Consider the following 15,604-nt stretch of genomic DNA (forward strand, 5'->3'; position numbering starts at 1 on the left):
AATTAACAAAATTATTCAGATTATACCCAAATTAGTAATAATGAAGGTGGACATTTTTTTTCTTCGTTATTACCTGTCCAGATAGTATTGTAATGGAAGTGTTGACTTGCATCTCTTAGCTTCCTATAGTTCATCCGTTCGAACAGCCCATTTTGCAACTCGAAGCCTAGCTGGAACCCATATTTCAGCATGTATCTCGCAACACTCTTCACAACATCAGGTATCTCATGGCTCTCTCTTTATGGAGCTCTCATGAATCAAGGCAGCATTGACAATCTCAAAAGCAGGCAAATTTCCAGGAAGAACGCCTCCTCTGATTCTATGTATGACTGACACAACGTATGGGTTATTGCCTGTCCTGTCCTGGGAGTATTGTAATGGAAGTGTTGATCTGCATCTCCTAGCTTCACATAGAAAGCTATCTTTGTCTAGTTTCCAATGTTTCAAACGGTGCGTGATTTGGAGCTTTCCACCAAGAGTTGTAGCCATTTTACTAACAAGTGTGCATGCTAATGAAACAAGGAAACAGCAGAACCGATATCCTTATTTATATTTTGCAACCTGCAAAAACAGTCCTTTTCTTAAATTTTAATCTAGTTTATTAAATGCCAAAAATAATGGCTCGACTCCTTTTCTTGTCGTTGTGGAGAATTTTGATGGATTTAAGAAATTGTGAAAGCTGGTGAATTTCATTGCCTCTCAGAAGTTGACAAGAATTTTCACGATCATAGTAACAGTCATATTGTATAGTCGAGCCCTGTCATATGAATAAGCAGACCTTGGTCCAGCGGATGGGGAAGGGTATGCCATACTTGATAGCATTTCACCTCAAATCATTCACTCATATGCAGAACATATTGCAATGCAGTTTTCAAGAGCACTAAAAAGCGCATGTTTCTTAGAAAACACCCTGCTTTAAGAAGAAGAAAAACATAAAGTAAATTCCATTTGACATTTATTCCGAAAGAAAAAGTAAATAATAAGAATTGATCATAATTGTTACAATAAACCCCAACGGGAATTGTAAATAGATGATGCATAGATGTTAAACAGAACAACCAAATTTGTATCATTTCATCCAGCTCTATTCAGACTCTGGATTAACACAGTTAAACAAAAATTTGTATAAGCCGGTGGATTTCATTGCTTCTAAGAAATAGACAAGTTTTATTAGAAATTTCATGGGTAATGAATGCACCATTTCTTCGCTCTGTTTATCCAAAAAAACAAATTGCACTATTCTCCATTTGAGATTTTCCTCAACTCTTGCAAATATACGCCAAGCTCATCTGTTTCAAAACTCAAGCAATTTATAGGAAATGATTTGGTGGAAATAGCACATAGCTATCTGGGTGTTTTTTCAGTGGATGATGGAGCCTTTTCAACAGACTTGGTAGAGCTGGCACCCTCTTCAGTTTCAACAAGTTTGCGTAGCCTCTCTTGAAGAACTCGCACTCTGTCCTCGGTCTTACGAAGCTTTCTCCATCTATAGGTAGCCCAGAGGCCTAAACCGCCATATACAACAATATACGAAGCCCACACGTAGGGATAAGTTTCTGCATGCTCTCTGATTTTTTGATATCGATCTACTACCATTTCCCCAAAACCAGCAGCATGAGGACTGGTGCTTGGCAGATCTTCTTTTTGCTGACTAGCCATTTCTTTAGATTGTTATCTACGACACACCAACTTGAAAAACTGAAAACAATGCAAAGTTCACCAAGTGATTGTATATTTTGTTCTATAGAAGAAAATAAAAATAAAATGTGCAAGTAACATCAAAGAAGCAAAGTTATTACCACCAAATCAAATAACAAGCTCAAAGAGATTGAACCATAAACCATAATCATATCCATATCAGTACAGGTCAATGAAATACAGGCAAGAATTTCTAAAAAACCCTCCATCACTTTAAATCTCAATAAGATTATTCTGCACTTTGTTGTCTCTCTTACAAAATTCCCAGTTACTAATTCAGCATATTATCTTTTCGCATTTCCAGATCTTCACTCAACCATGAAGAAAAAGGAAATTTATCTTGAAATCTTCAATTGATTTCAGTTTTCCAGTTTGCTTTTAGGATCACACACACAGGCAATAGCACAAATACTCAAAAGCACACACCTTTCCATTACATGCTGCTCAAGCTAATTCTAAGCTTTGTAAGGCAAGGTCTCATAGCCGTCATTCAGCTTTTCTATAGAAAAGAGGAAGCCAAACCCAAATTTCTAAAATACCAACTAATAGCAACAAACAAGAAAATCATAAAAAAATTTAATTGCTAAAGCAAGAAAACTGCAGGTATCGCTAATCAAGAAGATCCAGGAATAGTCAAACAAGAACCCATTATCCACACCCATCAATCAATAATAAGAGATTTTTCATGCACCCAGTAAAGGATTTCAGCTAAATAACATCACAACTTGACCTGGGCTATAATCATACTAAACAGGGATGGTTGAATTTAAATGAGAAGCAAAGACAGCCCAGAAATTACAGAGACCATTGAAATGTTGTGATGTGTGTGAGAGAGTAAGGGGTAAGAAAAGAAGATGATACCTGGTACTTTCTCTGGATTTGGAAATGATTGATGAAAAGAAGCCTAGTTACTGAGAAATGGGCTCGTGCCTCGTCGTGTTGTGTGTGTGTGTGTGTGTGTGAGAGAGAGAGAGAGAGAGAGAGAGAGAGAGAGAGACTACAGTGCGTTAAACCATAACCAGCTGTGAGGGCTGAAGAGAAGGGTTTAACCTTTTCATTGTTTTGGGCAAACTTTAAGTATATCCTCCAACTACTAGGATAGTATCGATTTTACCCCTGTAGATATTTTGTATCATTTTTATCCCCAAACAATTTAAATTTCTCAATTGGGGTTCTTCTATTTGAATTTCTTAATAAAAAAGATTAAGTTTCCTACAAAATAATGTCGTTTCTTACAAAAACTACAATTTAGATGAGATATGATTAAATACGAAGTTTTTTTTTTTTTATAATTGAGTAAATTATAAATTAGTTCCTCTTGTTTTGTAAAATGAATTGAATAGTTAAACTAATTAAGTAGTCCTTTAGTTAATTATTGATCATGCTTAATTTAATATAATATTACTCTAAAAACTGTTTTTTTTCCCTCATGAATCTTGTCATATTATTTACCTCATCTCCTCCTTTTTCTATTTCCTTAAAAAAACAAAATAATTGAAAAGGGATATAAATTTGAAAAAAAAAACAATTAGTTTTTGAAACTAAATGAAATATTTAATTTGCAAGACAAAAGGAGCCGATTTATAATTTACTCGAGAAATAACACCATTATATTCGAAATTCTTGTGCCCAGGTTCCTTCCCAGTAGTTAATGGAGGCTTGACAGGCCTTGGCCATCTACTTTAAAGCGACAGAAAATCGTTCAACCAGAACTGCAATCAATAGCACGGCCACATTCTCTCTGCCTATCCATTTAGGCTAGTTGCAGACAATTGTCTTTCATCGCCATCTCAATGGAATCAAAACCTAGTGACGGTGAAGTAGCTGTTTTCACAGACACAAACATGGACACTCACATTGCCATGGGCATCTCTCCTGACATCACTGTTGCTGATTTCAAGAGTAACTTTCTTTCTATAATCTTTTTGTTGCCTCTCTTTGTTTATTATTAACATCTTCTCTGGATTTTCAACAATCCCTCTTTTTACTTGCTTTTATTTGTTTCGTCTGTATCATAGTTTCTATTATGGAGCTGATTGTTTGTTTTGACGTTTCACTTGATGTGCTCTTCTGGGTTTTCTTCACTTTTGGATTCTAAAGCACACTGTTTGGGTGTTTATGATTTTGCTGTATTGAATTGGGACTATTCACTTGTTCTATTTTATATTTTTTTTATGCAAAAGGTTGCTGCTTTTTCTTATTGGACATAATGCATTGTCAAAGAAACAGTTTTGTTAGGTGACAGAGTATTGGAGGTTAGATGGGGTTTGATAGAAGTCAATTTCAATAACTTTTTTGTTTCATTAATGCTGAAAGTGAAAAGAGTTATGATGTGCCGACTGAAGAAGTAAGCTTTTGGAGTTTTACATAATTTAGTTGAGGTGAAATGCATACTAGAGGTGGCTGAACATACTAATTCAAGGAAATTTAGGGAATGCCAAGTGAATTTGAGAGTTGGTTGCAGGGAATATAATTTGAGGGATCTATAGCTCTGATGAGTGGTCCCAAAGTGGTGATGTCTGTGTTGGTAAGTAACTCCATGCATTTTGAGAACTCTATGGTGCTATAAAGATCATTTCTTTTGTTAGATATTGATTATTTTATGAGGTCAGCCTAATTGTTGACGACACAATCATGTCGGCAATTCAAAAGAAATTAATTTGTTAGATATTTAGTGCTTGATTACTAGGCAAGAGGTAATCTTTAGGAGGATGAAGTGGAGACACCACACTTTAATCATGAAAGTTTGTACATAAATTGGATGGATTCAGAGTTTTGAAGCTCAATCATTTTGCACCATGAATAGAGGTTTAATGCTTGCATTTATGTCATTGATTTATCCTACCTGATGTTCTCATCAGTATTCAGCATTTGTATACTTAAATGGGGTGTTTTACAAGCAAACGTAAGAAGTTTGAAAATAATTTAATCAGAAAATCCTGTAAGTAATACCTGGCCCCCAAAAAACTGGAGGAGATAGCCTGAAGTCATTCAGTAAAATGTTGGATAAGTTAGCCTTTTGTCCCTCCTCTTTCATTGTTGTTTTGTAGAAGATGTCTCATTGATACTCTTTATTAGTTCTCATTAGAGAAGGGATACAATGGACTCTCAAAGTTCGCATAACCTTAAACAGCTCCCCTGTAAGGTAACAAAGTTTTAATCCCAGAATAGACCAACTGATTCAATGAAGTTTGCAAAGTGGAGAACCTGCTAATCTATTGTATTGAGTTTATTTATCATATAACTAGACTATATACATGCTCCATTTGGTGGTGTTTTCTGCTTTAGGGTTTCATATTTGTCCAAATTTTCCTCCAGCATTCTTGCATGATTAGTTCCTTGCATTGCATTTGATTTTTAAAAAGCTGCCTGTGACCTTTCTTTATGTTTACCCTTTCTCTACTTCATAGAAAAGTAATGCATGCCAATATTTATGCTGTAGGAGAGCTGGAGAAAATGCACTTCAATTGTTTTCCGAAATTGGGAGAGATTAAAGTTTATGAATTAAAGGTATTTTTAAAATGATCCTTTTGCTTTCTTTAATTTCAGATTTTGTTTGGGGATTCCTTCATGTTAATTTTTCTTACACTTCTCTGTCCTTTAGCAGGTAAGGAGAAATAATTGCTTCTACCACCTGACGGAGTCACTGCCTATAAAGTATGCTTTTCAGGGTCTCAAAGGAAATTGGTTTCTTCATGTGGAAATAAGGTCTTCAAATAGCTTTCGTAATCGACACTTACCTCAGTGTCTAGCTGCAAAGGATGACCATATTTCTGATGGTAGCAATGCCATTGGCTCTCTCGTTACAAACACCAGAAAAAATGACACAATAGCAAATGGTAATAACAAGAGGATAAAAGGATTACTTGGCATCAAATCACCTGCAGAACTTCCAAAAACTGTCCCTTGTTTTGATAAAAGAAGTAAGGAAAAGAAGAGACTGGCTGGCATCAGCAAAGAACTTGACAGAAGTAAAAAAGCTCTAAATGTTGCTGCCAAAGTGTCTTCTGGTTTATTGGCACCTAGAAATGAAGTTGAGCATGCAACAATAACAGAAGCGGTTCCAAAAATTGTCGCTTGTTTTAAGAAAAAGAGCAAGGACAAGAAGAGAATGGCTGACCTCAGTAAGGAATTTGATAGAAGAAAAAAGGCTCCAAATCTTGCTGCCAAAGTGTGCTCTGGTTTACCGACACCTATAAATCAAGTTAAGCCTGCAACCTTTTCCTGCACAATGGTGGAAACTCCCACAGAGAGACCACAAGAAGTAATATTTGCTAAAATTAATGATTTCTCAAATATGCAAGTTTCTACCTTACCACAGTTTGACATCAGAACGCCCCCAAGAACACTGGCTTCTCCACTGCCAACAGATCTTCGACCTGGAAGTTCAGGGAATAAGCTAAAAACAACTTCTGCAGTTGGGAAACTCATGATGACAGCTGCAAATAAGCTCAAAATTTCTGCCAATAAACGAAGACCAGCGCTTTCTCTCTATAGATTCAGATCTCCCTCCAGGGCTTCATTTGTGGTCAGGAGATCAATCTTTGATATCAGTGACAGTGATGAATGATGAAATTTAAAGGTACCACCAGTCAGATGGGTTGTCCATGCATTCAAATGCCATGCATGTCAAATGCACGCTGCGTGTTGCTCATGCTTACAAGTTTATGCATTCATTTTCATTGATCGCTCTAGCAACCTGAAATTGCAGGCTTCTTTCTGAACTGTAAATTGGGTCAACCTGAACTCATTCTGAGATGAATGGTTCCCTTGGAAATGATCAGAATCATCAGAATTTAATGCGCTTTCTGGGTTTTTGGGATTACAGCTAATCATCTTTTTTTTTCTGGACTTCTAGACAAAGACTTGGGAAGCAAGTGTTATAGTTAATGTGATGCTACTGATGCTGAACTGCCATCGCTATTTTTGCTTGAATGGGGGTTATTTGTAAAGGTCCAGTCCAAGAGTTTTTCAGCTTCCTATTTTGCAGACTAGAAGGGGTCATTGAATGGACCAATTTTGCTGATAAGAGCCTGCCTGTAACTGCTGTCTTACAAGCTGAGAAGAGGTGCAAGATCGCGCTGCTAAGTAGAGTTCAGTGCTGGTCAGGTTCCTGCACAAATTTTGTATTTGTGTGTTGAGGCCATATGCCATTTGAAAATAACATCACCATATATGTGAAAATTGATGAGCATGTTTATTCTCTTGTTTCGAGTATCCAAGTAGCTGCCTAATGATTCGTTTCCATGAACTCGGTGGATGGTCTTTTCCTGTTGGCAGTCTAGGAGCTTTTGGGAATGCTGGATGGCTGCATTCGAATCATTATCACAATATTAAACGCTCGCCAGTTTTCTAATTTTCACAATGTATGCGATGATTGAGCCAAGCATAATCCTTCCCAATTCTGTCTCAACTTCTAACTCTTGATCTGCACTTAAATTTGGTTATGGTTTGTTCCAAGGTTATCAAATCCAACTAACAGGGAGACCCAGTGATCGTTGACCAGTTGCCTGCCTAGGCTAGGTTTGCTCTTGAGAGCCCCACCTACATCTACAAATCATCCCCCATTACAACAGAGTCATTAATATCCTTCAATTACCGCAACAGACAACCCTCATATACATACAAATGAAACTCCAGCCTTTTGTTGATTGTAATCGTGCATCATGCCAACATCAAGCAACAATTTTTTTTCCGGTGAGTTTGAATGAATTTGAGACCGAATGCCATGAATGATTAGTCCTCTTGTTTTTGTTGATTGTGAAGTTGGATTTGTGCTTACATTTTCATAATTTTTGTGGGTTTTTTTTTCTTCTCTAATCACCGTTGTTTGATTTTAAATGTTAAAAATAAATTTTAAAAAATTAAAAAATATATTATTTTAATATATTTCTAAATAAAAAAAACATTTTAAAACATAATTTTTACCTCTTTTACATTCGAGCTATAAATTGTCATCCCACGTATTCTTCCAAAGTCATTAAATGCGATTTTTTTTTCCAACTGCTAGGATATGACCAACACATTAATTGAAGCGTAATAGGATTTGGCTGGGCCAATATAACCTTCCTTTTTCTTTTTTTTTTAATTTAGCTGATGGCTAAGGCCTCAGGTGTGGTGACATGGTGCAGAATTTTCGTTCATCTTCATTTTTTCGGGGAACAAAGAGAGCCTTCTTTTTCCTTACTTCTTCTCTTAATGTTAAGAGTCTCCATAAGAAAATCATGTCACAAAATCCCGGTTCTAGTTATAGTTACTTTTCAAATGTTTTCACACTTAAAAATACATATTTTTTTCTTAAAAATAGACCATTTTGCTAGCAATTCCAAATGGGTTCTTAGTGTGCAGAACAGTAGGGTCATTTATATCCAACATTTTGTGTTCTGTGGGGGGGATTTGAGGATAGGGAGGCTCCATGAATACAAGAAATCAGACACATGATGTTAGAACACTAGGAAGGTAACATCTTGTACCACAAAGCAAGGAATAAAGGTCTTGGCTTTTCATTGTCAAGTCACAACGCCTGCCAGCTCAAACAAGTGTTTCAGAAAAGAACAGGTAAAGGGATCCTAAATTTATAATTTGATGTATAAAAATAAAGTCTAGTTTATCAAGTTAACATCACCACAATCTGATGCAAGAAAGCAAGCACTGATACTCGTCTTCGAGTACAGCATGTAATTGAGGGGGAAAGCCATTCACCACTAATATTCGGGTGGTGGGAGTTTTGCTACATGTCTCAAATCATTTTCTAAAGCAAATTCACAAATGACCAAAAATCGGAAACAAAACCAGTCCTTGAAACCTCTTTTTTTTTAATACAACTTTTAAGCCTAGGCGGAGGCAAGCCTCTTGCAGAAAACCTCTCTTCCAAGACCATACCAGTGGATTTAACCCAGAAAAGTTTTTGAAAAGATGAACCAATCAAGCCCCCTGTACATTGAAAAGATTGCACAACTTGCACATTGCATTCCACTGGCCTATGGTTAGTCGAAGCTTGATGTGCGGCTCCATCTCCCTTGCAAGTAATCTTCTACTGACACGCCTTGCTCGGTGCTGCTAATAGAAAGAGAATCATCCTCTAGATCAAGTAATGCGAGGTTAAGATGGGATTGAATATTGGTAGGAAACACTTCCCCGTCCACGGAGTCAAGTTCTTCTGATGCACAAACTTGGTGCCTTGCCCAATTTTTTACTTCCCCATCCCCTAGGAGGAGCTTCAAAATCTGCAATCAGCCAAAATATCCATGAGCAAATATTCAATTCATAGAAAAGAGGAAACAAATCATAGTACAATCAAAGCATTCGGTGAAATTTAACTTACGAGGCTCATTTGTGGCCTACATCTAGGAGAACGTCTGATGCAAAGGGTTGCAGCTAATACCATTCTTTCGATGTGATCATCATCATATTCACTACCTAGATGCGGGTCAAGCAATTGGGACACTTTACCACCCTCAAGAATTGGCTTTGCCTGGATGCCAGAATCATACAATAATTAATTGTAAAATATAACATCAAGAAGTAAATATTAACAAACTGTGAAATAGAATTCTTTGAGAAGGACAACGACAGATCCTGAGGTTTCCTCAGAAGAAAAAACAAAAAATCCAAAATCATGCATTCAGTTTATCCAGTCAGAATCAAGTATCTTGTAGGAACAAAATATAAATTCACACCCCAATCAGCTTGAAAATTCCTGACTTATTCAACTGCAAAAGGTCCATATTGAAAACACAATTTTCTTTGCATTTTCTTTGCGCTCACATTGTCCTAACTTGTTGGTATTGCAATAGATTTTTGAGCAGTCCTTTTCTCCTCTTTCATATTATGAAAATAAAAGCATCTCCTTACAAGATACTCTTCAGTCTGAATTAATAAGTATATGAGGAAACCTACCCACATGACAAGGCTCTCCTGGCCTTTCGGATGTTCACTGTTAATAGGCATTCTTCCAGAAAGAAGCTCAAGGAGCACAACTCCGAAAGCAAATACATCCACTTTATCACTTACTTTGCCATGCATGAAATACTCTGGGGCCAGGTAACTGCCACAAAGAAAATATATAGCATATTCAAACTCTGAAACACTAAAGAAAATGGGTAGAAAACATGAATTGCAAAGCAAACTACTCACCCAAAGGTTCCTGCAACATCGGTGCAAGTTGCATTGCCTGAAGTAGAAGCCCAGCTAGCCAATCCAAAATCTGACAACTGAGAAACAAATCAAATTATAATCGACATCAAAAGCTACCAAGAATATAAGATCTTCATATAAATCCACAGAAAGCTTTAGAATACAGCACCTGTGGCTCAAAATCATCTGATAAAAGTATGTTAGAAGATTTTACATCCTTATGGATCACAGGCTGATCACAGCAATTGTGTAAGTAATCAAGTGCCTCCGCTACACCCACAGCCACCTTGTATCTCTCTTGCCAACCAACCGCGTTCCAATCTTTCTTATTACCTAGTCAAGAATTAGCAATTAGGAGTTAAGGATCACTTCAATGCTGAAAATGAAATAATCTCATCCAATCCCAAGCACAGAAAGTATGTACCATGCAGATTCTCTTCTAGGCTTCCTCTTGATAAAAAGTCATAAACTAGGAGTAATTTGTTGTGCTCGAAACAGAAACCAAATAGAGAAATTATGTTCTTGTGATGCAAAGTTGTAATGATCTCGATTTCTGCAACGAACTCTTTTATTACATCCTCAGATGGCTTTAAAATTTTCACTGCCAATTCCTTGCCATCAGGAAGGCACCCTTTGTAAACATGACTACTACCACCCTTGCCTACCATATTCTCTGGAAGTAACAATTCAAGAACAACATTAGGAGGAAAGACCAAAATGTGCACAAGTCAAAACTAGTGATATGAAATTCAGATAAAGAACAAACCAGGAATAAAGTTAGAGGTAGCCATCACAAGTTCCTCATAGCTGAATAATCTACAGGATGATGAATATTTCTCATGCAGGTCTTTCAACTCTTCTGGAATGCCATTCAAGCCATGACATGGTGAAATGGGAGTCCAAACAACCTCAGGCCCCACTGGCACTATTGCATAATTCTTTCTATCTGAGTTCGAGTTTTGATCTTCATCCACGTGCGACGTATTCTGTTTTTGATCTGGATACACCACAGATGAAGAAATACGAGTAGGTAACCTAAACACCCATTTAACCACAGATATCTTTTTAATATGAGCTTTCTCTGTGTGCTGCTGCTTATGGAAAAATACCCGACGGAGAAATGACCATCCCTGTTTTGACTCCACTAATCCTTCACTCACATCGGAATCTGAATTCGATAATGGCTTGTTTGTTTGAATTGGTACCAAAGCCAATGAGTTATCCCCGTTGCCATCCCTACATGACTCCTCCAATTCATGTGCTCCAGATTCATCCAGCAATAGCAAGCGTGGAGTACAATTTATAGAATTCTTATTCTGAGATTTTTGTGAGCAATTTCGACTTTCTTGGTTTAATTTATCTGCCACCACAAAACCAGTTGCATCAGTTATTATTTTCTTTGCTCAAAGAGACACGAACTAAGCAAACAAGAGCCGTAATTATACTAAAGCACAAGAAATAAAAAGCTAAGCACATCAATGAAAACCCATAAAAACCATCCATGCGAGCATTATTCTCATTATCGTATCAAATTAAGAACATGAAACCCAGAAGAGTAAAGAACTAAAACCTTGTAAGGTATCAATATTTGGAACCGATGCTTCTCTCTGGAACACAAGTTTGCCATTCCTAACAGCGTAGACAGAGAAACCTTTCGACAATTTTTTAGCACAATACTTTGCTGTTGAGGTTGAAGAGTAGAGTTTCTGATGTTTCTTGGAAGTTCCCACAATCAGCTTAGCAGCACTATTTGCTTTTGCTTCCCTTACCAGAATTTTCCTCACTGATTCACCTCTACACACCTTTAGCTTCAAATCCACCTGAAAACACAGCTCACCCAATTCAATATTCATCCTCTCAATCTCAACAATAAAAATATATGAAAATCACAATCCATTTCCTTGGTGAAAATACCATTGAAATTTCAATACTTAGACTAATAGTCCTCATTATTTGAAAAAACAAAAATAGTTTTCCTCAATTTTCTCAGAAATCAAGCAGAAAAACACCCCATTCCAAACACTTAAAGATTGAGAGAGAAAATTGCTGATTGGAAAAAGGAGTGAAAAAAAAAAGAGCAACCTGCTTTAAGTTGCAGAAACCTTCATAGACAGCCAACAATGAATCAAATGTCTTCACTAATGACAGAAGTGATCCAGTCCCTGCCATACATTCTGTACACCACATCCACCAAAAACCATACAAAAAGATCAATCTCTGACAAAATTAAAAAGAACCCATTAAAGAGAAACACGACCTTTATTACTGTCATCATTACCAGTTGCAGAATCAAGAACATGAACAGCAATGACATGGTCACCAGGCTGTGCCATTTTCATTAGTGACCATGTCAAAAGTTCTTTACTTGGTCCATCAAATTTCACTCCCACCACCACCACTTCACCTTCACCACCCCGACGACCACCACAAACGTCGTCTCCACAGCCACCGGAGACAGTCCTGTCAGTGCCCATGTCAGGAATCCCCCCCTTTACGCACTGAAGATGATCTGTCGTTTTGGCTTCTCTCTCTCTGGGGGAAAATCAGGAAAAAAGAAAATGATCGTGTGTGGAATGTGATCTTTTTTCTCTTAATAAAAACTTTATTACTTTTAACCGTCTGTAAGGAATGTTGTTCTGTGCTTCTTAGTGTATGATTATAAATTGTGTTTTTGCAATCTCAGCCGTTGGATGGAACAAAGATCATTTCTACCTTCAAAAACCTAAGTTCCTTGACTATTTATTGTATTTTTCTTTATGGAGTTTAGGGAAGATGACAAAAATGGAGCAAAATGAGATTAAAACAATCAACCAACCAATTCAAAAGCTTTGTATTGTGTTTTATTTTTAGTGATTTTTTATTAGTATTAGATGATGTTCTTCACATGTCATGTGAATACAATCCTATGAATACAATTTAGTTATCAATTTTTCATGTAATAAACATAAAAAAAAAAATTATCAATTTATTTTTTATAATACAATTAAATATCAAAAAGTAATTTTTTTATTTTTTTAAAAAAATTCTTTTTCCCCGCAAATAAACAAGATTTTAACTTTAAATATCAAGTATTATTTGAAAAACAAGATCTTGTTATCTTAGAAGAGAAAAGGAGCTCTTTTTATTTTATATAAAATTAATTTGTAATGTCTTGCAAACCCTATACATAACACTACCTACCTTGTAAGATTTTAAAGTACTATAAAGATAATATCTTCAAGTAACCATACTCAAGCATTCATTTATTATTCTTATACTAATTTAAGCTCGAACAAACCCCAAAATGTACTTATTTTACTAATGTGTTTACGTGCATGTTTGAGAGTGTAGTTGTGGTTACTTTTTAAAATGTTTTTTATATTAAAATACATCAAAATAATATTTTTTTATTTTTGTAAAATATCATTTTTAAAATCAACGCATTAAAACGACCCAAAACATACAAAAAATTAATTTTTAACAAAAATAAAAAAATAAATTTTTATAAAACACGGTTTCTACCGCGTTTCCAAACAGTGCTTATGACATTAAAGAAAAGTGGATGATTAAGCTAACTTTAATCAGTGTAGAGTTAGCTCTTAATTTTAACATCTTTTTTCATAATTTGTTTTGCAATTTTCAGGATGATGGAAGGAAGCTCCTCAAGAAGGTGAGTCCATTGGAGAGGGCAAATATCGTACAATAAAAACTGAAATGCTAATGCATGGAAGTTACACCGACAGGGGAAGGCAGGTGGCCATTACTTTTCTCTTGAAATTCATCTTCAAAAGAGAACGAAACGGGATGGGATGGGATGGGATGGAGTAGAGAGCGAACTCAAGGAAAGGATCATAAATTAAAATACATCAGAATCTTCAAAATTGCTTGCTTGTTAAGGCTTCAATATTCGGATTGTTATCGTTTTCTATTTCTTGTTTTGGTATTGTTTGATGAGTAGTGTCTACTCAAGGCAGCTCAGCTCTTGTTTCCATCGGCCAGATCATATTCACAAGAAACACTAATTTGCAATTTATTGGTGTTTTTTTACCCTTTTTATTAATTAATTTTTTTTTATTTTCAAATTAATCCTTCTATATTAAGTTAGTTAGAAATTAAAACTCCCATGTTATTTGGTTTGCTGTCTGATTTATTATCATAATCTTATTAGAGAATAATATAAATCATATCTTAATATCTCATCTTACAGTTTAAGTTATTGGATCAAGATGGTTCTTTGATATAATATCTAAATTTTGATGACAAAATAGTCACGAGTTTGAATCTTGAAAGGATGTGTTGGAGAATAATATAAATCATATTTTAAATTTTCGTTTAAGCTATTGAATCAAAATGGTTATTTAACAATAAACAAAGTGTGAATTTGGTAAAAAGTACAGATTTAGTTGGCGTCTAAGTCAATTTTTTTCCTTTTTTTTATCCTGCCACACTTGATTAAATTAAAATGTATCCTCTTTGTTTTTTTCTTAATACATATTTTTTTTCATGATCACACATGCAACAACCTCTTGACTTTTTTTAACACCAAAGTTTTTTATTTTTTCCTGACCTGCTTCCTAGCACGGGCTATGAGATTAGTTTGAAGATTTGTTGACAAGCCGCATAAGGAACATTGAGCAACGAGCTTGAGACAGAAGGATGAAGAAAATAGTCGCTACCTAAGTATTAATTAGGCTGTATTTGTTTATTGAAAAATGATTTTTGAAATTTTTTTGTGTTTATTTATTATTAAAAAAATTAGTTAACAAAAAACACTTTTCAATAAAAAAAATTTAACTTGATTTCTGTTTTTTTTTTTATTTTGGATGGAAAACACTTTTCGAAAGTTGTGAAAAATTTAGAAATATCATATTATTTTCTGATTATATCAAATTTGATCCTCAAACTTTTAATATATATATATATATATATTTTGTTTTGAATATTTGTTTTTCAATTTCATCCCTTAGAATTTAATTTTTATATTAATTTGATCCACATTTTTATAATTTTTATTTGTTTTTTCCTTATCATTTTTTAATTGAAATTTTTTATCTATCAAATTTGATCCTTGTTCTTTTTATTGTTACTTATTTTATTTGAAATAATTTATGAAATGTTTATTATTATTATTTTAATTTGTTCATCTTTTAATTTTTTAATTTTTTAGATTTGATCTCTATTATTTTAATTATTATTTATTTTATTTGAGAAAATTTTTGAAATTATTTTTTTTTTCAATTTCATCCTCATTCAACTTTTTAATTTGTAAGATTTGTTCCTTATTATTTTAATAAACTTGAAAAAAATAAAATATTAATAAGTTATTTTCCAGCTTATTTTTCATAATATAACCAAATACTAGAAAATATTTTCCAACTTATTTTTTATTACATTACCAAATATCAAAAAATAATTTACTTTCTTAAAATTTATTTTTTTAAAAAAATTATTTTCCAACAAACAAATATAGATTAGTAAAAAACCAAATGACCGTTCTTGCCGAAATTAAAGGCAAAAGGCTAGTTATACAGAGCCATTAAAGCAGGTCAAAAACATTAATATATCCTATCAAACATGTAGGTGTTCAAAGAAAGCGTGTGTGTGTGTATATGATAGCATATAATTTAGGAAATAATAACAAGTATCTTGAATAAAATAATAAGATAAAAAACAATACTTTTACAAATATTTAGTTTTTTTTATCCAATAAAACAAATAAAAATCTACAATTGCTAACTCAACAGACTAAGGATGCAACTTAAGATGGTATGACTAGAGTATCCTTGTATCA

General features: G+C 34.6%; 3 protein-coding genes across 7 annotated transcripts; 1 reads left to right on the forward strand and 2 right to left on the reverse strand.

Annotated features, from left to right (window-relative positions):
- Positions 1–933: 933 nt before the first annotated feature.
- Positions 934–2,721, reverse strand: LOC133672865 (uncharacterized). The gene is made up of 2 exons (XM_062093415.1): positions 2,560–2,721; positions 934–1,698 (listed from the first exon to the last, which is right to left on the reverse strand). Exon 2 carries the CDS (start codon positions 1,657–1,659, stop codon positions 1,345–1,347), a length of 315 nt encoding a protein of 104 aa, XP_061949399.1. The 5' UTR covers positions 1,660–1,698; positions 2,560–2,721; the 3' UTR covers positions 934–1,344.
- A 534-nt stretch (positions 2,722–3,255) lies between these two features.
- LOC133672545 (uncharacterized) lies at positions 3,256–6,949 on the forward strand. Of its 5 annotated transcripts, XM_062092990.1 has the most exons (4): positions 3,256–3,600; positions 5,141–5,208; positions 5,303–6,280; positions 6,557–6,949. In XM_062092990.1, exons 1-3 carry the CDS (start codon positions 3,492–3,494, stop codon positions 6,266–6,268), a joined length of 1,143 nt encoding a protein of 380 aa, XP_061948974.1. In that variant the 5' UTR covers positions 3,256–3,491; the 3' UTR covers positions 6,269–6,280; positions 6,557–6,949. The 5 variants fall into 5 exon arrangements, with proteins under 5 accessions (XP_061948974.1, XP_061948973.1, XP_061948975.1 ...); XM_062092989.1 differs by having other exon boundaries at positions 3,257–3,600; positions 5,303–6,949; XM_062092991.1 differs by having other exon boundaries at positions 3,258–3,600; positions 5,306–6,949.
- Positions 6,950–8,262: 1,313 nt separating this feature from the next.
- On the reverse strand, positions 8,263–12,416 carry LOC133673413 (protein kinase STUNTED-like). Its single transcript, XM_062094197.1, has 10 exons — positions 12,113–12,416; positions 11,917–12,008; positions 11,405–11,654; positions 10,601–11,194; positions 10,259–10,507; positions 10,004–10,167; positions 9,835–9,911; positions 9,598–9,745; positions 9,023–9,172; positions 8,263–8,924 (listed from the first exon to the last, which is right to left on the reverse strand). Exons 1-10 carry the CDS (start codon positions 12,306–12,308, stop codon positions 8,685–8,687), a joined length of 2,160 nt encoding a protein of 719 aa, XP_061950181.1. The 5' UTR covers positions 12,309–12,416; the 3' UTR covers positions 8,263–8,684.
- Positions 12,417–15,604: the final 3,188 nt, after the last annotated feature.

The sequence above is a fragment of the Populus nigra genome, chromosome 14 (genome assembly GCF_951802175.1).
Source record: "Populus nigra chromosome 14, ddPopNigr1.1, whole genome shotgun sequence".
Classification (NCBI taxonomy): Eukaryota; Viridiplantae; Streptophyta; class Magnoliopsida; order Malpighiales; family Salicaceae; genus Populus; species Populus nigra.